Here is a 25,800-nt window from a genome sequence, read left to right as displayed (position 1 = left end):
TTTTGAAATCCAGTTGCTTCAGAAGTACCAATTATCACTGGAACTTCGAGCTTGGCTAATTGAGTAGCATTCTTGTCTTTGAATCTGTTATTTGTGGGTTCAAGTCCCAATATTGAACTTGTGCTTCAGTGTTAGATTACAAAGATAATGAGAAGCAATATTCAGGATTGTCCACCAAAATAATCCCACAGCATTACCTGAAGAAGGACTGGCACCTGCTATTTCCTGCTCAATTAAGAAGAGCTTAACTACGCATTCAGCTCATTTTTGGCCTGTGTTCCATTTCTGTGCTCAAATTGGCTACTGTGCTTTGCTGCAGTGACTGCACTTTCACAGTAATCTGTTGATTGTCAAGTATTTTGAGATGTTTTGATGACATGTTTTTTTCCCTGGTTTGAATGAGTGCACTCGAGTTGAATGCCCTTCCCCATTGATAGAACTATAATTTGACCATAGTTTATTTTTTAACTTAATAGCTGTTTTTGAACAGAGAGAGGATTTCTAACTGAGTCTCCAGACACCCGGAATCTTCTTGTACTGTTGTTTTTTTTGTTTTTATCCTCAAACAAGCAATTTTTATTTGCTGTGATTATGGCTGCACTTTGAATTGTCTCTCTGGAAAATGTGTTTCTCACAGAAGCTGGGTTATCTAGCTAGAGAAGGAGTTTCTTCTTCAGATACCATGCCCTGAGAGAGTGCTGCAGACCCTGGAATCCTTGGCTTGACAAGATACTACAGTGGTTTGCTTCCCCTGTGCCAGAAAGGAGGTTTACCTGATGCAATTTCACCTAATATTGAGATGATTAAACAGGTCTTTTGACATATGGGCACATTGTGAAGCATTTAGCATTTGCTTATCAAATATTGCATGTTCCTTAGCTCTTCAGTTCATTCACAGAGTATAACAAGCTGTGCATAAGACTGGTTAGTCTCTGAAATCTATTCAAACAAGATGGCTGCTGGATAATGTGAGAATGTTTGGTGCTTATCCTCACATGGAGGACCAATGTAAACTGGGTGGGTAAACTGGCCTGAGTCTATCCTGTAATCTTTGGGCAATTTGGAAAATGTTGATGTGAAAATGACAATACAGTATGCCTAGTTTTTCATGCAGCATGGTACTGATATGCTGAAGGATATTGGACACCACCATCCGATCATTGGCACCAGAATTATACAACTATGCTTTGAGTGGGCTGGCCAGTGCTACATTCCTGAATGATGCTGTTTACATAATTTACAGTGCAGAAGGAGGCCATTCAGCCCATCGAGTCTGCACCGGAACTTGGAAAGACCACCCTACCAAGCCTACACCTCCACCCTAAACCCGTAACCCAGTAACTCCACCCAACCTTTTTGGATACGAAGGGCAATTTAGATTGGCCATCCACCTAACGTGCACATCTTTGGACTGTGGGAGGAAACCTAAGTAGGCACAGGGAGAACATGCAGACTCCGTACAGGCAGTGACCCAAGCCGGGAATCAAACCTGGACCCTGGAGCTGTTAAGCAACTGTGCTAGCCACTGTACTACCAAGCCGCTCTGTGGTTACCTGGATGTGAAAGTGTCCATAGAACCCCACAGTGCAGAGTGAAGCCATTTGGCCCATCGAGTCTGCACCAACCCTCTGAAAGAGCACTCTACCTAGGGCCACTCCCCACCCTATCCCTGTAACCCCTGGCATTGATCCTGGCCAATCCACCTAACCTGCACATCTTTGGACTGGTGAGTCCTAAGTAGTGAGTAGTAATTGGCTGGGATTTTATATGTGGAAATTGGCATGATGATATAAAGTCGCGAACCTGGCAGCCCACCTGCTATTTTAAAAATTACATTAACTGGCCATTGAGCTTGTTAACAAGTTAATTATCCCAAATATTACACTGCTCATGCCATAATGCAGCTGACGGGGATAGGCAAGCAAGTGTGGGCAGGTCACTTCCTGACCTCCATTGGGGAGGTGCCCTTTTCGCAAAGGGAGCATCCCTCCATCTTTTTTGTGCCTTCCCCCAATTGGCCTGCAAAATCCGACCCCCCACCCATCTTCGCTCCCTCGCAAAGATGGCCGATCTCTCCCCGGCCAAAATTCCAGGACTAATCTGAGTCTGAGATCCATACTGCCTTCCACTACAGAATTCTGGGGTTGCTGGGAATACGAGAACCGCTGACCAATCAAATTGGCCAGCAGCTCTAGAGGGCAGGATTTGCTGCCACTGGGGACAGAAACCCCATGCTGAGCCTAAGGCCACCTGTAGTATCTGAGGGCCAGCCATTTTTAAAGTTGGTTCATTCGTAAAGGACTTTTACAACAGAGATGCAAGCAATACACAACGCACACACACCTGCCAGTGCTGACTGGCAGGACCTTCGTCTGGGAATGGTGGAGGTGGCCTGAAGTTCGCAAGCTGGGATGGAAGTGGGTTAATGCCAAGGAAGCTGGGTGAAAAGGCCTGTCTCTGTTTTCTGTTTCCCCCTCACTCCTACCCCTGTCACCATCTCTTAACTCTCCACGTCCATCACCCCTTCTCACCGCACCTTATACTTCACCCTCTCTCCACATCTCATTCACCCTTATGCCCCTCACCACCCTTGCCCCTAAACTCTCACCACACCTCACCTGCCCTTACCCACACATTACTCCTTACCATCTCATCACCCCTCACTCTATCACCCAACAATACAGCCCCCTCACTCCAAACACCCCTCAGCCCCCTTACCCCTCTTATTCTATACCCCTTCTCTGTCCTAAGATCCTTACTCTCCCTTATCCATTTATCTTCCACCTCATCCACCCTTACCTCTACCTTACATGCTTACACCCCCACCCCATCAGCCAATTCACTCCCTCTTACTTGCACCTAACTCTTCCCATGCTCCCTGACCCTTTACCTCCAGCCCTCTATCCTGATTATACATCATCCCCTCATTCCTCCTTACCCCCTCACCTTCCTCACACCCTTAATATGTCACCCCCTCCCTATCTCAACCCTTTAAACCCTTTAACCCCTTTACTCCTTCGCTCTGCTCACCACCGCTGCCCCCACCCCAGCATTTCCACTTCTTGTCAATCTCCCCAACCCTATTACCCAGCATCCATCATAAACATAATTCACAAGTATAATAATTAAGTTTGGAAGTCTGTGAAAAGGGCATAAATATTTCAACAAAACAAACATTGCATTGTAAGGCAGTTAAACGAACACTCTCAGAAGCTCATAAATATGTCAAAGTAAACAAAAATATTGAATAAAAACTCTAAAAGCCATTATCCTCTTCTGTAGTTCATCAATTAGTTGAAATGAACACACATTAGTTGATGAGCTACTTAGAAAACATTATTATCTTCAGAAGTGCATACACCTGTCAAAATAAATGAAACATTTTTTGAATAGGCAGTTAACAAATCATTATCCTCTTCAGAAGCTCATTATTTTGATCAAATACGTAAGTTCACATTCCCCAGCCACCTGTGTAAGCAAACCTAACAATTTATTAATGTCTTGACCTGGAAGGACAGGCCACACCAGGGATGGTGATGGTGATGTCCGATACATTGTCTGCAAGGTATGATTCCATGAGCATAACTATGTTCGGCTGCTGCTTGACTAGTCTATGAAACAGCTGTCCCAATTTTGATACATGCCCTCAGATGTTAGTGTTGACAGGGCTGAGTTTGCTACTGTTGTTTCCCTTTGACAAAACCATGTTTTGTTAAGATGGTTTGAGTATGCTGCTGTGACCTCCTTAAAAATGGATTACAGCATTTTCTCAAGAGAGATGTTAGAGTGACTGGCCTGTAGAGGAGTTACAATTTTGATGTTCCAATCTGATTGCATTTTTCCATAATCAAAGGAATATTAGAAAATTATAAACAACACACCTACTGGATGGAATTCTTCGGCCCGGGGCGCCCGGATCGCGTTTCCTGATGGGACGGAGAAATGGGCATGGGTGCAAAATCTGGATTGACACAGGGCGACGAGCCAATCGCGATGCTCTGACCTCCAGCTGGCAGCAGGAACAAGGTTCACGCCACACACCAGCAGAAGCATGTAAATAAATGCAAATGAGTCCTAATGACACATTTGCATCTATTTAGTATGCTCGGCGCCCTGTGCACTGGCTTTCCATGATTCTGGGAATCACATGGGAGCGGATCACTTATGGCCTCTACTAGCTTGGCTCTGGCATGGCAGACCTCATGGTGGGCCAAGGGAGTAACGGTTGCCTCCTTGGCCCACCGCAAGGTCCACCAATCCAAGGCTACATTGGTAGAGACCATCCAAGGGCCACCCCCCCCCCCCCAAACAATGCACTGCCTGTCCATGCCTCCTTGAGCAGACCACCACCCACACCTCTCCCACCCATGCCTCCCTCCCCACAGACACCCCTGTAATATTGGGAACCCATTAAAGACCCCTGTAATAGTGGACCCCCCAAAAGGACCCCTGTAATAGAGGGACTCCCTCAGAGGGATCCCCTGCCTAAATCAACCCCTTCCACAGGCTTGCCCCCATACACAGACACCCCCTCACAGACCCAACCCCCCGACCCCCCCCTTCCAGAAAAGAGACCGTATCTGGGTGATAAAGAGCAGTCTAGACAGGATCAGTGGGAAGCATTATAATGCAATACTTACCTTGCAGCTCCATGTGTCCATTCCTCGAAGGAAAGCAGCTGAGCCTGCATTCCCACAGATCATTATCTGCAAGCCATTCATAGTTGAAAAGCAAAGGAAAATTGCTGGTGCAATTTAGCCAAGATGGTACCCAGGTAACGGTGCCAGGCTGGCACTGCCAGGGTACCCAGTTGGCATCAGCAGTGCCAGGGCACCATTCTACCCAAAGGGCTTGCACCTGGGGGCTCCAATCCCCTTGGCGACCCTCACAAGTGCCATTCAATCTGGTCCTTGTTACTGGGGACCAGTACCAAACAGCACTTGCCTGAGGTCTACGAGGCAAAGGGATTGACTGAAAGCCTCAGGCACCTCGGGAATCTGCACATTAGAGTAAGGCTTATGGCCTCGGTCTAATTTGCAGATTTTCCAAAAAGTAATGCCGCCCATTATGGGCGGTATTCTTCTTGCAATGTCTTGAGAGATTGCATTGAATCCCGCGAGGCATTGTGAGCCGGATGGATCCCAGGAGTGGAGTCTCCCGACTTTCACGGGCCACGGTGCACCGAGGCAGGATGCTTTTCTGGCACAGCGTGGCCAAAAGATCGCAGCCGTGGTCTGTGATTGACAGCTTGAGAAAACCATCTGCAGCTTTGATCCATTCATAACCCTTCGTGCTTCAGTGACCCAATGGTGGCAAGTTAGCACAAGTGACGAGCACTGTGGCTTCACAGCGCCAGGGTCCCAGGTTCAATTCCCCGCTGGGTTACTGTCTGTGCAGTGTCTGCACGTTCTCGCCGTGTCTGCGTGGGTTTCATCTGGGTGCTCCGGTTTCCTCCCGCAGTCTAAAGACATGCAGGTTAGGTGGATTGGCCATGATAAATTGTCCTATGTGACCAAAATAAGTTTAGGAGGAATTATTGGAGCACGGTGGTGCAGTGGTTAGCATTGCTGCCTCACGGCGCCGAGGTCCCAAGTTCAATCCCGGCCCTGGGTCACTGTCCGGGTGGAGTTTGCACATTCTCCCCGTGTTTGCGTGGGTTTCTCCCCCACGACCCAAAATGTGCAGGGCAGGTGGATTGGCCACGCTAATTTGTCCCTTAATTGGAAAAAATGAATTGGGTACTCTAAATTTATTTTTAAAAAGGAGGGGTTATTGGGTTATCGGGATAGGGTGGAAGTGAGGGCTTAAGTGGGTCGCTGCAGACTTGATGGGCCGAATGGCCTCCTTCTGCACTGTATGTTCTATGTATAATTGGATAAACTGCAATGTTTGTGAACAGATGTAAGTGCATTCCAATCACTCATGCTTGTGATTTCACTGCACTTAACCCTCTTCCGGGATCCTCTAGGCAGGGGGTCCCTGTCGGGGGTCCCCCCTATTACAAGGATCCCTGTGATGAGTCCCCCTATTACAGGGGTCCTTGCAAATGTGTTCCAATTACAGGGGTCGCTGTGGGGGTTCCCCTATTTCAGGGGCCTCTGAGGAGTCTCCCCTTTACATGGGTCTCTAGGTGGGGTCCCCCTATTACAGGGACCTGGGGGGTCTCCCTATTACCCGGTCTCTCTGGGGTCCCCTTTTACAGCGGTCCCGGGAGGAGATTGGTTTGGGTCACAAGATGGGGGCCCACTAGCAGGATTCCTTGGGAATCCCTCGTATTCCTCACCATGCAGAAATTTGCATGACATGGAACTCTGAATTGCATCCCATTTTCCGACCACAAGAGGACCGAAAAGCTGTTGCGATCTAGCTCCAGAGGGAGATTAGAGTCTCCAAAAATGGAATATCTGACCTAAAGTAGATGCTGTAAGTGACGTAAGGGAAGATAGCAGAATGTGTTAATAGAAGAACAAAGATCGGTGCTCAGTGTGAACAAAACCAAATGGATGGCCCTGTGACGCCCAGAGGGCGGCGAGAGAGCAAGAGAGAGAAATGGCCCACGAACGCCCTGCGGCCTCTCAGCGGGCCGATGACATAGAGGAGGCGTCAACCCAAGATGACCTCGAGCTTGCGGCACTGCTGTCTCCCACACCATCCCCTATCCCAGAGACACTCACCCCGGTTGGCCTATTTAGTGATGAGGCTCCTGGGTCACAGTCTGGGTCGCACATCACAGCTGAGCAGGTACAGCAGGTGGAGGTCGGAACAGCCGAGGGCCCGGACTGGCGGAGGCCAGGCCAGGCCCAGCATGCAGCTGGCTCCCAGACATTTTCCGAGTTCCTGGACTTTCTCAACCCACCCGCACAGCCGATGCATCAAGAAACCCAGGGACACAATGACGGGATGAGGGCTGTCTTCCAGACTCTGCAGACGCCGTTAGAGAAGTCGAACTGCGTCCATGAACAGGGAGTGGTGCCACTCATGGCAGCAACCCAGGCCGACACCGCACGGGTGGCATCCGCGGTGGAGGCAATGGGTCAGGTTATGCAAGGCGTTGGGCTTAATGTGCACGCGTCATCATCGGCCCTGGACAGGGTTGCCCTTTCACAGGCAGCAATGCGCCAGAGCCAACACGATATTGCCGGCGCGCTGCGGACCTTGGCCGAGTCTCAGCAGGCCATGGCCCAGTCGCAGCACGCCATGGCACAGTCACAGCAGTCGATGGCACAGTCCCAGCAGTCGATGGCACAGTCCCAGCAGTCAGTCACGGAGAGCATCAACCGCTTGACACATGTGCTGGATGGCGTCGTGCACTCACAGGTTGAGATCGCACAGTCCCTGGCGGGAATGTCTAACTCCCTGGACTCCGTCTCTGTAAACCTTCGGATCCTGGTGGATACCGTTGCAGGCCTCCAGGACTGGCAGCGCCAGGTGTCGGTGGCGTGACGGGGCACCTCTCCGCTCGCACCTCTGTCTCAAAGTGAGGCCCGGGGGCCACCGGGCTCCCCGAGGGAGGAGGAGGTTTCGGGGCCCGTCCCATTAACTCCATCATGGGACGTCCCGGAATTCTCGGCCACCCCCCGTCCCATCTCTGGTGCATCGGGTGGGCAGCAGGCAGAGCAGGGTGGCACAACGTCACCCGAGACGCCCGCAGAGCAGCCTGGCCCATCAAGGCCGGGTCGCCCCAGGAAACGCTTGCCGAAGGAGAAACAAGTCGAAGGGGACGATTCGCAGCAGTCCTCCTCCACTCCTGCTGTATCATCTGGGGAATCACTTAGACGTAGTGGTAGGGCCCGTAAGGCAACAAAGAGAGACACTGGGTAAGTTGGCACGGGTGAAGGGCACAGTTTAGTTGTAGGGGCTAGGGCACCTGTAAATTATTGTTCACATCAAACGCACTGTTCCACCTTACTTGTAATACCGTGTGATTGTTCCACAGCCACAGGAATCGTGATGGTGACCGAGTGTCGCTGGGGTTGACGAGCGGTGAAACTTCGGTGCCGGGTGTGCAGTCCCTTCCCCCCCACCCCCTCCCACAGCTAGCCCACGCGGGCACGTGATGGAGTGTCCGTGATGAACTCAGCGGCCACCAAGGTGGATGGTTCAGCTATTGCCATGGGTCAGACTCTCTCTAACGATTCTGAGCTCACAGCTCTTCGCAGAGCGGGCTGTCATCATTCCACATGGCACTGATCACACCCGCTGTCACAGCCATCAATGTTGTCCCATACCGTCTGGACACAGTGGTAAGGGTGATGTCGAAGTGAAGCAGTGTACACTGAGAGGGGGTGGGGGGGGGCTGTGGTGGTGGCAGTTGTGTGTTGACCCTCTGCACGACTAGCGATGCAGGTGGTGGTTTGGTGTTCAGCGGGGACGTCGCATACGACGCGTGAACCGTGTTGCCACCAAGGCGTCGCGTGCCCGCCGTCCTCGCCGGGTCCGTCGTGCCGCCTCCTGGACATCACCAGCACCTGGGTCGTGTCTGCGTGCTGCGCCCGCCACTCCGCCAGCCTCCTCCTCCCTCTCCTCCTCCTCCTCCTCTGTGCTGGCACCACTGCCACTGGCTTCTCCCTCCGCCTCCTGCAGCAGGTCATCTCCCCTCTGCATCGCGATGTTGTGCAGCGCACAGCAGACCACAACAATGCGAGCGACCCTGTCGGGCTGGTACTGCAGGGCCCCTCCGGAGCGGTCCAGGCACCTGAAACTCATCTTCAGGAAGCCAAGGCAGCTCTCCACCACACCCCTGGTTGCTGCATGGGCCTCGTTGTATCGGGTTTCCGCATTGCTCTGAGGCCTCCATATAGGCGTCATCAGCCAAGACCTCAGCGGATAACCCCTGTCGCCTAGCAACCAGCCCCTCAGCCGGGGTGTACGTCCCTCAAACATCGCAGGGATGTACGACTGCGCCAGTATGTAGGAGTCATGCACACTCCCTGGGAACCTTGCACAGACGTTCATGAACGTCATGTGGGGGTCGCATACCACCTGGATATTCATGGTGTATGTCCCCCTCCTGTTTGTGAACACCTCCCTGTCCCCTGCAGGCGGGCGCATGGGGACGTGAACACAATCAATTGCACCCTGCACCATCGGTATCTCGGCCACGCTGGCAAATCCACGAGCTCGTGAGTCTTGAGTTGCTCGGTCCTCGGGAAAGGTGATGTAGCGGTCCGCGATGGCATAGAGGGCGTCGGATGCACCTGTGGACCGATGACTGGGAGATCCTGGAGAGGTCCCCGCTCGGAGACTGGAAGGAGCCGGTTGCATAGAAGTTAAGACCGAACGTCACCTTGATGGCAACCGGGATCGCGTGTCCTCCCCCCGTTCCACGTGGGGCGAGGTGCGCCACGAGGTGACAGATATGTGTCACCGTCTGCCTACTCAGCCGGAGTCTCCTCCTGCAGGTGATGTCCGTCATTGTTAGGAAAGAGATCTGGGCACGGTACACCCTCGGCCTTGGTTGTCGCCTCTGGCGCTGTGGCTGCACCCTCACTCTCTCCTCTTCCTCTTCCTCTCCCTCCTCCTCCTCCCCATGCTGCTCGACGACTGGCAACTCCTCGGCCCTTCCCTCTGCTGCTGCAGCTGGCCCTGCATCCACTGCGGGTTGTGGCTGTGGATGCTGCTGCATCTCCAAATGCAGTGCAGCGGCGCCAACCACTGCGCAGAACATAGCCGTTCCGTTCGCAGACATTGTGCTAACCTACAGAAGGGTGGTGGGGGGCAGAGAAACGGGACATGTTAGACGGAGGTTAGTTGACACCTCGGCAGCCGCCTGCCACGGGATACCAGTGTGTCCCGGTGGCCTGGTCGCGCTGCTGATACGCGGGCAACCTAACCCCTGGTCACGTTCTGCATCCAACGGGTAGTTAACTACGTCCTCTTCACTGGTGCGTCAGTGGCCTGTGGCCGTAAGCCACAGGGCAACCAGCGGCCTTGTCCTCGTGACCGGCACGCCATGGCATGGTGGCAGACATTTTGTAACCGGGGTTGGACGGGTCACTCGCTCACTCTCTCCCTACCCCCCCCACTCCCACTCCCCCCCCGTCTCCCCCACTCCCCCCTCCGTCTCCCCCACTCCCCCCTCCGTCTCCCCCACTCCCCCCTCCGTCTCCCCCACTCAGTCTCCCACAGTCCCCCCCTCAGTCTCCCACAGTCCCCCCCTCAGTCTCCCCCACTCCCCCCTCCGTCTCCCCCACTCCCCCCTCCGTCTCCCCCACTCCCCCCTCCGTCTCCCCCACTCCCCCCTCCGTCTCCCCCACTCAGTCTCCCACAGTCCCCCCTCCGTCTCCCACAGTCCCCCCCTCAGTCTCCCCCACTCCCCCCCCTCAGTCTCCCTCACTCCCCCCCCTCAGTCTCCCTCACTCCCCCCTCCGTCTCCCCCACTCCCCCCCCGCTCTGGACCCCCCTCCCGTTCTCGGGGATGCCTTCCCCGTTGTGGCCAGACTCCAGCAGTGCGCTGAGCGGTGCGCTCACCTACTCAAAGCTCTCGTCAGCCAGCATGACTGGTTGACGAACTTGAAAAGCAGGTGTGTTGGCCGGCGTGAAAACATTGCGTGATGACGTCGGGACTTCGGCCCATCCGGGCCGGAGAATAGCCGGGGGCCAATAAGTTGCGATTCTGGTCGTGTCGGAGGGGCTTTCGAGGCCTTTGCCGGGAATGCCGACGTGTAGTTTGTGCGGGGTTCGGAGAATAGCGAGAGGGAGTCGGACCGGCGTCGCCGTGAAAATATGCGCGGCCCGCTATTCTCCGAACTGGCGTGAGTGCGGAGAAGCACGGCCAAAATTTTTCACCTTCATTTTAATGTGCATAAATAGGAAGATACTCTGCCAGTTATTGTGGACTGAATTTTACCAGGCACTGGATTATCTGCACAATGACCCCCCCCCATGTTTAAGAGGGAGCCCCCCCATGTTTAAGAGGGAGCCCCCCCCCATGTTTAAGAGGGAGCCCCCCCATGTTTAAGAGGGAGCCCCCCCATGTTTAAGAGGGAGCCCCCACCCCCATGTTTAAGAGGGAGCCGCCCCCCCATGTTTAAGAGGGAGCCCCCCCCATGTTTAAGAGGGAGCCCCCCCCATGTTTAAGAGGGAGCCCCCACCCCCATGTTTAAGAGGGAGCCCCACCCCCATGTTTAAGAGGGAGCCGCCCCCCCATGTTTAAGAGGGAGCCGCCCCCCCCCATGTTTAAGAGGGAGCCCCCCCCCATGTTTAAGAGGGAGCTCCCCCATGTTTAAGAGGGAGCCCCCGCCCCCCACCTTGCATGTCCTCAGTTCTCACAGGGAAATTTGCCAGGCTGGCTGCTCGGCCTAGACCTCACCATTAATTGTTAACTCCTAACAGCAGCATAGGAAGGCCCTTAAGTTGAATTAATTGCCCACTAATTGATCTCAGTTGGCCCACTGGCAGGCAGGTTGCCTGTTGGATTTAACAAACCTCCCTGTTTTCAAATGTGTAATTGGGGAACCATAAAATGTAGCCCTATGTTATTGAATGGAGACAACATGGGTCTCACCAACTAGCTGGAAAGCAGGTGAGAGCCCCACACCACCTCTTTTAAGGCATGTCCACAAAAATAATTACCTTTGAGGACTCAGAGTGCAGGAGGTCCCACCCACCAAGAGCTGCCAGTGAATCAGAGGCCAACAGTTTTTGTTAGTCAATGCCAAGTAGTGGCTGCAAACGGCACTGCGTTGGAGAAGCCTAGGATCAGCAAAGGATCCTAGGCCAACAGGTGAGTGATGGTGGGAAGGTGAGGGTTTGGGAATAGCATGCCCTTCCCAATGCCAGTTCCTCAAGCAGCCATTGTGTGCAGGATAAGGCCTTTAAGTGGGCAATAATTGACTACTTAAGGTCCTCGATTGCCGGCAGGTGGGAAAGGCTCAGGCAGACTGTCCATGTGCCTTCCTTCCCCAGATTTATTTTTGGGGAAGGCAGGGGTACTCAACCACCACCTCCTACCCAATTAAATGCCCACTCTGCCAAATGTGCCCTTGGAGGCATTTAAATTTCACACTATATTTCTAATCTCTATACCTCTGCACAGCGCTTCAAAAGCTATGTTTACAGAAAACTTATCAACCAAATAACCAATCAGTAGATTTGATATTTTCTACTGTAAGGTCTATTTTCAAGCTCAGTTGTGTATTCTAGCATATCTTGAATTTTTTTGGTTATTTCTCCAGTGTAGTGACTCTGCTTCGCCCCAGCTTCCTGCAGCCTGAAGCTGTGTCCTTATGCAATGCTTTTATTGAATTTTATGAGGAGTGCAACACTTGCCAGTAAGATTACAAGTAACTTGAGTAATATGAATGCGCATGTTTTTTTGTTAATTTGTGTGCATTGAAGGACTAACTCACTTGGTTCAGCTGTTATATTTAGGTTAATGAGTTACCCAGTGTGTGTGCCCACTGGCTGGAGTTTCACTTGTCAGCTGAACTACCCTGTGAGAAACCACTCAAAAATAAAACATTGATAATGGGAGGGCAGATGAAATAACACAGTTGGCTTGCGATCTATGTGGCTCCTGTTCATTGATCGCCAATTGGCAATGGGAAGAATTCAACTACTGGACCTCTCCTTCCTCCTAGCCCAGGGGTGGGCAAACTTTTCCGTGCAAGGGCCACATTCAGAAATTCACAATTTTAAAGGGCCGCATAGTATATTAAGTAAAATAATTAATATTTAAAATAGCCAAAATAAAAGGTTTTTAAAGAAAAAAAAAGTAATTAATTTTTATTAATTAATATTTTAAAGTAGAAACTTCACATGAAACACATGTTGTGCCGAGCAATGATCACCCTACTCAAGTCAACGTATCCACCCTATACCAGTAACCCAACAGCCCCCCCCCCCCCCCCCCATTAACCTTAAAAATTAAAAATTATTATTATTTTTTTTTTAATTGCTTGATCTTGGTGGGCCGCATAAAGACCATTGACGGGCCGCATGCGGCCCGCGGGCCATAGTTTGCCCACCCCTGTCCTAGCCCTTGCAAACTCTTCAAGCGGTTGTCTCTCGCATCAGTGTTGCCCATAAGCATTTTAATATTGTCATTTGTATGAATATCGAGAATTTTGTTTTTGCATTCCAATTTTCAGTTGTTGATGGTGGGCTTTCATATTGAACAGTGATGGATGGCAAAGTCTTGTGATAAAATTGCGTCATTTGCAATGGTGACATTCGGTAAATATACAGATAACTGTAAATTTTATCCAGGGGTGGCGGTATAGATGTGCACCAATGCATAGGCAGGATGAATGTTCTCCAAAGGGAAATGTTGAAAACATGCTCACTAATTCAGACATTCATGGTGCTGTGCGAGGGGAATATATATGTCTAAACAAAAATGACAGATTGTGGCTAAGGGCAGCTTTGAGTTATTCCGAACAGTACTTCTGAATCCAAAGACACATTACCACGGACATGCTTCAGCGTTGGATTAAATGTGCCAAGAGTTCGAAAGCCATTACATGCCCGCTGGGCACCTGACAGATAATTGTATATCAGCCCCTGACCCAACAAAACTACCAGAATATGGAATCACAATTTTTGCATGCCGTTCAGTTTTTTTTCAATAAAGAGGAGTGAATTAATTAACCTTTAAGATGGATGGAAATGTACCCTGGATAATCGGCCTTAAATCCTATTTAGATCCTGAACTAAGGTTACTTGAGTAAATTCACAATAAGCAACAACCACGCAGGAAGACATTTATTAAATCAATTAAAATTATCCCTTTTAAGTGCTAATGAGATAGATATAGGAAAACGCTATTAAACAGAGCTTAGCAATGTTTGTGCACAGAACAATTAATGATAAAGGACTGGAGGGAGGGTACTGCAGATGAGGGAGGAAGTCACAGCTCAAACATTTCCCCTCAATTTTGAGCACTTAATGTGGAGCATCACCCATTAGTGTTACAATGATTAGAGTCGCATCCAAGGAAGAAGCCTTCTGTCCCCTTATTGTGTTTTTTGCACGCAAAGCAATTTTGATAAGCTGCTTAAAAACTGTACAGCACCTGTCAGATTCTGCATCTTTTATCCTGTGTTTGTTACATTTTTCAGTTCAATGTTAAGATTGGTACACAAGGATTTTTGGACCTTTCAACAATGTAACCAGAAATGGGTCCAGTCTGCCAATCAATCTCGATCTACCAGTCCTGTAATTGCTCATTTCAGTGGGGAAAAAAAATAGTTGTTCACCATGATTCACGACTGACTTTTTCATTAGGGTCAGCAAAGCTGAGATTTTATTTTTCAGTCCCTTTTCATTCTATTTCTAATTGAACATAAACTTAATGAATTTTAGAGTATGATTTCATTGGTGCCTGATTTCTGATGCAAACGTGGTGATGCAGCTGTATAATAGCAAAAGTGGAAAGCCCAAGGGCACCCTGCGACTGGGAATTAAGCCTAAATGTTTTAACTGGACAATCTCCCTGTTCTATTGCTCTGAAGATGAGACATAATACCTGGGGAAGAGTGTGGTGTGATAACGGTGTTGGGGAGGAAGGGAAGGAGGGGTGTTGCTACTTTGCAAACTTACTTCTTGGTGACTCGAACGAACCGTGCGCAGAGCAGGACAACTCAGTATCTGCAATATTGAATTTAACTGTTGGGACCTAAAGGAGGCATCAGGCCCCTCATTAATATGTGCAATGAGCCTAATACCTGCTTTAGACAGCTGCCAGAGTAACTTTAAACAGCACCCAATCCAAATTCAAGAATGTTTCCGATTTGAGATTTTGGCCCCTGCTCCCATTTTAAGTTGGCAAATCTGACGTACTGAGGTCCAGTTTCTGCCCTTAATTTTCTCACGACTGTACATTAAACAAGTATATCCTGCATTTTAATTCCTGATTTTTAAAAACATATGTTTTGATTTTTATTCAAGCGCAATGTGGAGGGACTTCCACGGATACCAATGATGTGGTCCTGAGTCCTGGTTTTCCTGGAAATTATCCCAGTTACATGGATTGCATTTGGAGGATTTCATTAGAGGTTGGGTCTGGTAAGTGACTTGGTGAGACAGTCGGAAAAACACTTCTAATTTACAGTTCCAATTTGCTTCAAGCGAGAAATGCTGTTTTGGATAAAGTTATATGTTTTGTGAATTTCAGCCCACAGTCGACATCATGCTTTTAAAGTTTCAGTTTAGGAAGGGAGTCAAAGATGAAACTAAACACAATTTGCTTTGTTATCTTGATGCATTTGGTACAAAGGCTGGCTATCTTTCTCAAGTGATGGGTTCAAAGTAAACACAAAAAGCTTGTGGATATAAGAGTTCTACTGATCACAGAGCACATTCATAAAATTGTCAACGAATCAATCACTCAAAAGTTCTCAAGTCAACACAGGCACAAGAGTGACTCACTCTGTTTATTGTGCAGGAATATATTTGTATTGTAATATCTTCACATCTGAGTTTGGCAAATCAATTGCTATTCACAGAAGACAATGCAAGGATTTGGACAGCAAGAATGTCAGAAACATTTAAGTGCTTGAATTAGAATCAGTACCATGGAGAGAGACTTCTGCATTATTGATGCTTTGGGTGGATAACGGGACATAAATGAAATAAAGACTCATAGATCGCGAATCAGAGCTCAAAATTTTAAGTCTCAAACAGATCCACACTTTAAACATGGACCAGGTCCACACTTTTGACTGTGCAGCAGCTCCACACCAATACACATACATCAGATTCACAGCATTTAACATATATCAGATCCCCATTTTGAAGGTACCACAGTTTCACACCACTCAAAGCTGAAGCTCCAGATTTACCCAGCAGGGAAGTTCCTCTCCCTCTTCCCTCCAGGAGGTGAACGGCCAACACAGCCCAATCCCGGGCACACCAGCTCCGCAACTCCAAATACACATTCGACTCATAATGCTGAATGTGCAACAGGTCCACCTTGTACTCGTGTTTGCTGTCCTGTTCAGAAGCAAAGAGAAATCACTGAAGGCCGATCACCAGTCCTGACTGTCATAGAACATAGAACATAGAACAGTACAGCACAGAACAGGCCCTTCGGCCCTCGATGTTGTGCCGAGCAATGATCACCCTACTCAAACCCACGTATCCACCCTATACCCATAACCCAACAACACCCCCCCAACCTTACTTTTTAGGACACTACGGGCAATTTAGCATGGCCAATCCACCTAACCCGCACATCTTTGGACTGTGGGAGGAAACCGGAGCACCCGGAGGAAACCCACGCACACACGGGGAGGACGTGCAGACTCCGCACAGACAGTGACACAGCCGGGAACCGAACCTGGGACCCTGGAGCTGTGAAGCATTTATGCTAACCACTATGCTACCGTGCTGCCCAGTCATGTTCTGTAGACTGGCCGAAGTGAATGATGAACTACGGAACATCTTGTTTAAATCATTTATTATGAAAGAACTGCTTGAAAAGATAAATAGGATAAATAAAATAATAAACTACTAACACTAATTAACTATTGTAGAGCTACTGCAAAATACATCTATCCTCCAACATGACCTACTCCCAACTCCCCAGCCACAGGGTCACATTGTGGGTTTACACTGCCACCCAGTGGTCAGAGGTCATGTATATCATTATGTAGAGAATTGCTTTATGCTTCTCATCACACTGATCTCTCCCACACCATCACATGGTAACGCAGAAGAAACCAACAAAGAGAAGAATTACAATGGCTATAACTCCTCCCATGGTATACCTGAGGGATGGTGCCTTGTTGGAGAGCGGCAGTTGCCCTCTAGGGTGGCGGCCAGATTTCCAGTGCCATCCTTGAGAGGGTAAGGGCAGCATGGTGGCGCGGTGGCAGCAGTGCAGTCTCACGGCGCCGAGGTCCCAGGTTCGATTCCGGCTCTGGGTCACTGTCCGTGTGGAGTTTGCACATTCTCCCCGTGTTTGTGTGGGTTTCGCCCCCACAACGCAATGATGTGCAAGCTAGGTATATTGAACACACTAAATTGCCCCTTAATTGGAAAAAAATGAATTGGGTACTCTAAATTCATAATTTAAAAAAATTAAAAATCCTTGAGAGGATGATTATTGTTTGTTTAAGATTTGAATGATTCATAGACATAAGAGGTGTCTTTCCAACAAAGTTTTGATTTCAAAATGATGTACAAATTTGGAACTCTCCTGCTGCCCCTCAACAAAAGACGCGGGCCGGGATTCTCCCCTACCCGGCGGGGCAGGGGGTCCTGGTGTGATGGAGTGGCGTGAACCACTCCGGCGTCGGACCGCCCCAAAGGTGCGGAAGTCTCCGCACCTTTAGGGGCCAAGCCCTCACATTGAGGGGCTAGGCCCGTGCCGGAGTGGTTGGCGCTCCGCCGGCTGGCGTGGACGGCCTTTGGCTCCACGCCAGTCGGGGCCGAAAGGACTTTGCGGCCGGCGTAAGTCCGAGCATGCGCCGGAGTGCTGACACCATCCCGGCGCATGCGCAGGGGAGGCGGTCGCTTCCGCCTCCGCCATGGTGAAGACAATGGCGAAGGCGGAAGGATAAGAGTGCCCCCATGGCACAGGCCCGCCTGCCGATCGGTGGGCCCTGATCGCGGGCCAGGCCACTGTGGGGGCACCCCCCGGGGCTAAATCGCCCCGTGCCCCCCCCCCAGGACCCCGGAGCCCGCCCGCGCCGCCTGCTCCCGCCGGTCAGGTAGGTGTTTTGATTCCCGCCGGCGGGAGAGGCTTGACAGCAGCGGGACTTCGGCCCACCGTAGACCAGAGAATCGCCGGGGGGGCGGGGGGCCCGCCGACCGGCGCCGCACGATTCCCACCCCGCCGAATCTCTGGTGGCGGAGAATTCGGGACACGGCGGGGGCGGGATTGACGCCGGTCTCCGGCGATTCTCCGACCCAACGGGAGGTCAGAGAATCCCGCCCGAGGTTATTTAGAGTATTCAAAAAGAGGTAGATAGATTTTGGATGGAATCAAGGAATAAACAGAAAAGGCAGCAAAGAAATTAAGGGGTGTATTAATCTTGATCTGAATGAAAGATGAAGCAAGCTCAAGGGGCTGAATGGCCAACTCCTATTCCTTACATTGTCTGAAATACTATGCTGATCCCCACCATCTCTATTCAGCTGATGTCCAAACAAAGATCGAGACTTTCCCGCCAACTGTATTGTCTCTACCTTCTCTCTTTCCCTCACACATTTTGTCGTGAAACCTGTTTGCTTCTATTATCTGTAAACGGGCTTTGCAAAGTATTATTTGACATTTTTACAAGGCGGGGAAAATAATTCCATATATTCAAACCTAAAAATTCAACTGTCATTCTGATTTACTAATAACAATTGGCAGAGATAGTGTCGGAGCAGCTCGTGAAGAAAAGAAAAATGTTTTTTAGCAGCAATAATAAGGCATTAAACAGACTTCAAGGAAGTGTATTTGACAAATCTTCTTTTGTCGTGGAAAAGAAAAGTGTAATGCGTTGTGTTCATTGCAACTTCACAGTGAGGCAATGCAGTGATATATTTTGATACAATTTATGATATTCAATTCTGTGCTTGTGAACAATGAAAGAAGGTTTACCAAACAACTTTTCACAGAGATGGATGTCAGATACCTCGATTGAAATCTTCACGTGAAGAGGCAGATAAAGTATTCTCTTTCCATCTCCAACATCCAGCTTACTTCAAGTCCTAACTCTGTGAAATAACAAGAAAAGTCTTCACAGAAAACTTATTGGGACTGTTGTGGGAGTTTCACAGCTATTCAATATAGTGTACCTCACTCCCCAACTCACCAGATGAGTTCCAGTTCAAGATCTTTATTCAAGCTATAGCAGGAGAGCTAAACAACATTCTTGTGGCTTGCCAGCTCCCAGAATAAAGAAATGCAATGGCTAGTATACTGTTAGCTTATCTGACAAGTAAATAACATAAACAAATCAAAATAGTATATTTGTTTCGGAGTTATCTGTATCTATTCTCAACTAATAATTTTGATGACATAATCTTTAACATATGAGTAAAAGTTATCCACTCACGATTTGGGTACGTATGCTTAATTTTAATATCACCAGGCACTCATTTTCTCTCTTTATCAACTAACTTCTAGACATAGGTATGCCAGGAATATTTGACCAGTGATGCTACAAACCCCCTCCCCATTGTCCTTTGTTTTAGTGGACACACATGAGCTGCAACTGCACCATCTTCAATTGAATTTTGTGTGCAGGCCGTTTGACTAAAGCCTCTCTATAATGGATATAGTAATGGTCCTTGAGTGTTATCTGCAGACAGTCTGGACTGAAGCAATTGGTTTCTCATCACTGGTTTTCTGTCATTGAGAATTTAGCAGCAAGCAGTTTGTGTGTTTTTTTTAAAAACTTGTATGACTTTTAACCCTTCCTGGGACCTTCTCCACCATGTTGCTGGTGAACACCAAGCCCGCATACTTTAAAAGGGTGTCATTTTCCAAGTTTGAGCTATAAGTAGGGAAATTGGCCTCCCAGGCTTGTCTTTTGTGAAAATATGGCATGTTATACACAAGGCAAGCGCAAAACATGACAGTTACTAGAAATCTGAACTAAAAACAAAACAAATCTGATGGAAGGCCATCGACCTGGAGATTTAAGCTAGGTTTTCTGCTCCTAACTGGGAGGTTTGAAGGTGAAGGGGCACACAGTGGGTGGTCTTCCTGCCACCTACATGCCTGCCCCAGCCTCTCCGAAATCTTACAGGAGCTGCGAGAGGTGTTGGGTAGCCATTGGGCCGAACATGGCCCTGAAGAGGCCAGTTAATAACCACTTAAGTGCTTCGCCCTTGCCTTTGTCGTGGTGAAGGCAACCCTACACCATTCAGGAATCGCAGCAACTTTAGCTGTCCCCACCTTGATGTCAACCTTCCAGTTTAACCTCCCTCTGGCCCCTTGAACCTATTCCTCACCCCCCTCCCCCGCCGCTGAGGGTCCCAACCCTGAATTTACAGGCTTCCTCAGTGTGCTGGAACTGCCTGCTGTTGCCACCCCTCTCGGTTGACTCTTCTTGGACGATAATGCTGCTGGACATCCAATTGACTACGACTCTCTAAGGCAGGACTTCTGACCGAGATAGGAATGGAAGTCTTGTCTTAAAGCTGTCCGTGTTGTTTGATTTTTAAAAATTAATGGGTGCCTGCAACTTTATGGTTTCCAAACCAGTTGGCAAGGTTCCTAGGAATGTGAAGTTGGAGAATTAACCTTTTAGATATCAGAGGAATTATTGTCTGAGATACCCTTTGAAGCGCAGATCATAGAATCCATAGAATCCCTACATTTGCAGAAGGAGGCCATTTGGCACATCAAGTCTGCACCGACCCTCTGAAACAGCACCCTACCTAGGCCCACTCCCAGCCCTATCCCCGTAACCCCACCTAACCTGCACATTGGACTGTGGGTGGAAACTGTAGCACCTGGTAGAAACCCACCTAGACACATGGGAAATGTGCAAACTCCACACAGACAGTTCCCCAAGGTTGGAATCAAACCCGGGTCCCTGATGCTGTGAGGCAGCAATTGAGGACCAAAATATTACTGTCCTGAGGGTGCGGTTGAAGCAGACTATTGAGGGCAGCATGGTAGCATTGTGGTTAACACAGTTGCTACACAGCTCCAGGGTCCCAGGTTTGATTCCCGACTTGGTTCACTGTCTGAGTGGAGTCAGCACGTTCTCCCCGTGTGTGTGTGGGTTTCCTCCGGCTGCTCCGGTTTCCTCCCACAGTCCAAAGATGTGCAGGTTGGGTGGATTGGCTATGCTAAATTGCCCTTAGTGCCCAAAAAGTTTAATTGGGGTTACTGGGTTAAGGGGATGTGTGGAGGAGGTATGTGCTTGAGTGGGGTACTCTTTCCAAGGCCTGGTGCAGACTCGATGAAGAAAAGAACAAAGAACAAAGAAAAGTGTAGCACAGGAACAGGCCCTTTGGCCCTCCAAGCCCGTGCCGATCATGCTGCCCGTCTAAACTAAAATCTTCCACACTTCCTGGGTCCGTATCCCTCTATTCCCATCCTATTCATGTATTTGTCCACATGCCACTTAAATGTCACTATCGTCCTTGCTTCCACCACCTCCTCCGACAGCGAGTTCCAGGCACCCACTACCCTCTGTGTAAAAAAAACTTGACTCGTACTTCTCCACTAAACCTTGCCCCTCGCACCTTAAACCTATGCCCTCTAGTAATTGACCCCTCTACCCTGGGGAAAAGCCTCTGAATATCCACTCTGTTTATGCCCCTCATAATTTTGTAGATCTCTATCAGGTCGCCCCTCAACCTCCGTCGTTCCAGTGAGAACAAACCGAGTTTATTCAACCGCTCCTCATAGCTAATGCCCTCCATACCAGGCAACATCCTGATAAATCTCTTCTGCACCCTCTCTAAAGCCTCCACATCCTTCTGGTAATGTGGTGACCAGAATTGAACACTGTACTCCAAGTGTGTCCTAACTAAGGTTCTATACAGCTACAACATGACTTGCCAATTCTTATACTCAATGCCCCGGCCAATGAAGGCAAGCATGCCGTATGCCTTCTTGACTACCTTCTCCACCTGTGTTGCCCCTTTCAGTGACCTGTGGACCTGTCCACCTAGATCTCTCTGACTTTCAATACTCTTGAGGGTTCTACCATTCACTGTATATTCCCTACGTGTATTAGACCTTCCAAAATGCATTACCTCACATTTGTCCGGATTAAACTCCATCTGCCATCTCTCCGCCCAAGTCTCCAAATGATCTGAATCCTGCTGTATCCTCTGACAGTCCTCATCGCTATCTGCAATTCCACCAACATTTGTGTCGTCTGCAAACTTACTAATCAGACCAATTAGATTTTCCTCCAAAACTTTTATATATACTACGAACAGCAAAGATCCCAGCACTGATCCCTGTGGAACACCACTAGTCACAGCCCTCCAATTGGAAAAGCACCCTTCCATTGCCACTCTCTGCTTTCTATGACCTAGCCAGTTCTGTGTCCATCTTGTCAGCTCACCCCTGATCCCGTGTGATTTCACCTTTTGTACCAGTCTACCATGAGGGACCTTGTCAAAGGCCTTACTGAAGTCCAAATAGACAACATCCACTGCCCTACCTGCATCAATCATCTTTGTAACCTCTTTGAAAAACTCTATCAAGTTAGTGAGACACGATCTCCCCTTCACAAAACCATGCTGCCTCTCACTAATACGTCCATTTGCTTCCAAATGGGAGTAGGTTCTGTCTCGAAGAATGCTCTCCAGTAATTTCCCTACCATGACATAATGCTCACCGGCCTGTAGTTCCCTGGATTACCCTTGCTACCCTTCTTAAACAAAGGAACAATATTGGCTATTCTCCAGTCCTCCGTGACATCACCTGAAGACAGTGAGGATCCAAAGATTTCTGTCAAGGCCTCAGTAATTTCCTCTCTAGCCTCCTTCAGTATTCTGGGGTAGATCCCATCAGGCCCTGGGGGCTTATCTACCTTAATATTTTTCAAGATGCCCAACACCTCGTCTTTTTGGATCTCAATGTGACCCAGGCCCTCTACACACCCTTCTCCAGACTCAACATCCACCAATTCCTTTTCTTTGGTGAATATTGATGCAAAGTATTCATTTAGTACCTCACCCATTTCCTCTGGCTCCACACATAGATTCCCTTGCCTATCCTTCAGTGGGCCAACTCTTTCCCTGGCTACCCTCCTGTTTTTTATGTATGTGTAGAAAGCCTTGTGATTTTCCTTAATCCTATTTGCCAATGACGTTTCGTGACCCCTTCTATCCCTCCTGACCCCTTGCTTACGTTCCTTCCTACTTTCCTTATATTCCACACAGGCTTTGTCTGTTCCCAGCCTTCTAGCCCTGACAAATGCATGCTTTTCCTTTTTGATGAGGCCTACAATATCACTCATTATCCAACGTTATCCAAGGTTCTTCTTCCGCACAGGAACATGTCAGTCCTGAATTCCTTTCAACTGACATTTGAAAGCCTCACACATGTCAGATGTTGATTTACCCTCAAACATCCACCCCCAATCTAGGTTATTCAGTTACCGCCTAATATTGTTATAATTATCCTTCCCCCAATTTAGCACATTCACCCTAGGGCCAATCTTATCCTTGTCCACCAGCACTTTACAACTTACTGAATTGTGGTTACTGTTCCCGAAATGCTCCCCTACTGAATCTTCTACCACCTGGCCGGGCTCATTCCCCAATACCAGGTCCAGTACAGCCCCTTCTTTAGTCGGACTGTCTACATACTGTTTTAAAATGCCCTCCTGGATGCTCATACAAACTCTGCCCCATCTAAACCCCAAGCACTAAGTGAGTCCCAGTCAATATTGGGGAAGTTGAAGTCTCCCACCAGAACAACCCAGTTGTTTTTACTTGTTTCCAAAATCTGTCTACCTCTCTGCTCCTCTATCTCCCGCTGGCTGTTGGGAGGCCTGTAGTAAACCCCCAACATTGTGACCCCCAACATTGTGACCCCCAACATTGTGATTGTCCGAATAGCCTCCTTCTGCTCTGTAAATTCTATGATTCTAAGATTTTGGAAGTATTGACATTCATATTGGGAGCAGGAAAGTAGAAAATATTGCATTTTAATTTCCGTTTTCCTTGCTTACTGAATACAATCATCATCAGGAACACATCAACACGTGGTGCATGTTTGTTCGCATGGACATCATTTGAGTTGTTATAACATAACTCTACTTAGTTCTGGAAGTAACTGACAATTTTTCTTGCATGTTGCTTTTAGGTGCGTATATTGAATTTCTGAACTTTTCCACTGAACCTAACCATGATTTCATTGAAATTCGGAATGGGCCACTTGCCACCAGTTTGGTGATTGGCAGGTTCAGTGGAGCTGAACTTCCACCTCCTCTGATGTCGACATCTCATGAAACAACCGTATATTTTCACAGTGATCACTCAGAAAACAAGCCAGGCTTCAGACTTGCATACCAAGGTAAGCAGTCGGTGAGTGCATCATTGAAATATTGGAGTGACACCTGAGAGTACAAGACCTGAGTTTAAATTGCTGTAGTTTCTAATTCCTAGCTAAAGGTTCTCCCAGGTAATGAATCTGGGTGGGTTGTCTCAGAAAGAAAAATGCACTTTTATGTTTAATTCACGTGAGCTGATCAAGAAGCATCCTTGATGGCAGCATGTAGATGTGATAATTAAATTATATAGCCCTCCAGACAAAGTCAGATATTGTGTAAACTGGGGTAGGGAAGGTTATAGAGAAAGACATTGAGCGTGAATTTTTGCTCGCGTCCAGCATGAGTGTGAACAGCGACACAAGCACGACATCTCCGAGAATTGGAAAATGTGATTCTTCCCGGTGAGGTTTTTATTTCCAATGTATCCCACCCTTTGCCGGTGACATAGCCAGGTTCCCACCCTTTAAACCTCATTAAAATATATTTTTATAAATTGTAATATGATTAGCGGGCTTCCTCGCCAGATGGTTTCCCCCACTTTTGCAATTCCCAAGTTGGTGAGGTTTACAATTGCTTTTCAAAAGTGCAAAGCAGTCAAAGGGAATGCGCCTGGGGGAACACATTTAAGTATAGCCCATGAGGGGAGAAGGACATGCATAGGTACCCTGGCACTGCCCTGGACACTCTGGCACTGCCAGAGTGGCATTTCCAAGGGACTGTGCCAGGGGTGGGCCCAATGGAGAGCTCCATAATATCATAAAACATAGGGGCAGAATTTGGCCATTCGACTCATCACCCCGCTCCCCCATTCTATCATGCCTGATATATTTCTTATCCCCATGCTCCTGCCTTATCCCCATTGTCTTCCATTCTCTCCATTTCATTTCATTTCATTTCATTTTATTTCATTTCATTTCATTGTCTTCCATTCTCTCCATTGTCCCTCCTTCTCTTCCATTGGGGGTGATCTCCTTATTTGTTTGGGGGGTTGCCCCGGTGCTTGTTGGGAGGTTTCCCCGTATCTTTGGGTCAGGGATTTTGATACACATGGGGGCGGGGATACAATTTTTTGACTGCAGATCAGGGCGCCCCCCCCCCCCCCCACTCCGAGATCGCGTGTGCCCGCGGGTCGGTGGTCCCCGATCGATAGCTTGGCCATCTGTGAGGCCCCCCCCCCTTGGTGAAGGATCCCCCTGCCTCCCACCAGGGCAGCCGCGGACTGAGTCTGCAGCCGCCACGCCAAGTTCCCGATGGGTGGGACTATGAGAGAACCATGCCGTCAGGAACTTGGCCAGTTACACTTGGAGAATCACCGCGGGGTCTCTGTCAACGGCCCCCTATCCATGCCGTGTAGCCCCTGCGATTCGCGGCGGTTCTCCAGTCGGGGAAGTGGCGTCGCGCCGGATTTCGGCATCGATGCCCATTCTCCGCCCCCACTCCGATCGCGATTTCAGCGCGGAGGCTCGGCGAATCCTGCCCCATGCCTCCAGATCGTTTGTGTACAGATTATCTGGAGAGAAAACCCAGCTATACAGCTGGAGAGTTGTTCTCCACCTCAACCAACACTCTGTACACAGAGTGGAAAATTCCACCCATTATCACAAATTGAGGGACATTCAATTACATTTTTGTCCCATTGCTAATGACCAAAAACAACATTAATTATACATTTAAATATAGTTTCCTGCATATTGCTCAATGACGTGCACTTAAAGAAGTATTTGATCAGAAGAGTGATTGCAATGGCACGAAGAGCTCAGAGAACAAAGAGTTTATGCATTTTCAAAGGCACCAATTTTTTTAAATTCCCAGATACCTTATTGCGCCAATGTTCCATGAGTCTGAAAATGGTTGATGAGGCTGATTCAGGATCTGCAGATTTTATGGCACATGG

The 25,800-nt window shown here is 48.8% G+C and overlaps 1 protein-coding gene across 1 annotated transcript in view; it reads left to right on the top strand.

Annotated features, from left to right (window-relative positions):
• csmd2 (CUB and Sushi multiple domains 2) overlaps nucleotides 1-25,800 on the top strand; it is a 2,254,685-nt gene that overhangs the window by 2,031,038 nt on the left and 197,847 nt on the right. Inside the window, exons 40-41 of the mRNA XM_038801178.1 lie at nucleotides 14,890-15,006; nucleotides 23,720-23,929. Of these exons, the coding sequence (XP_038657106.1) occupies nucleotides 14,890-15,006; nucleotides 23,720-23,929 (327 nt within the window). The remainder of the gene's footprint in view (nucleotides 1-14,889; nucleotides 15,007-23,719; nucleotides 23,930-25,800) is intronic.

This window comes from Scyliorhinus canicula, chromosome 1, assembly GCF_902713615.1.
Source record: "Scyliorhinus canicula chromosome 1, sScyCan1.1, whole genome shotgun sequence".
In the NCBI taxonomy this organism is placed as follows: Eukaryota; Metazoa; Chordata; class Chondrichthyes; order Carcharhiniformes; family Scyliorhinidae; genus Scyliorhinus; species Scyliorhinus canicula.
The sequence above is the reverse complement of the archived record's forward strand: the minus strand, read 5'-3'. Positions and strand labels throughout refer to the sequence as shown.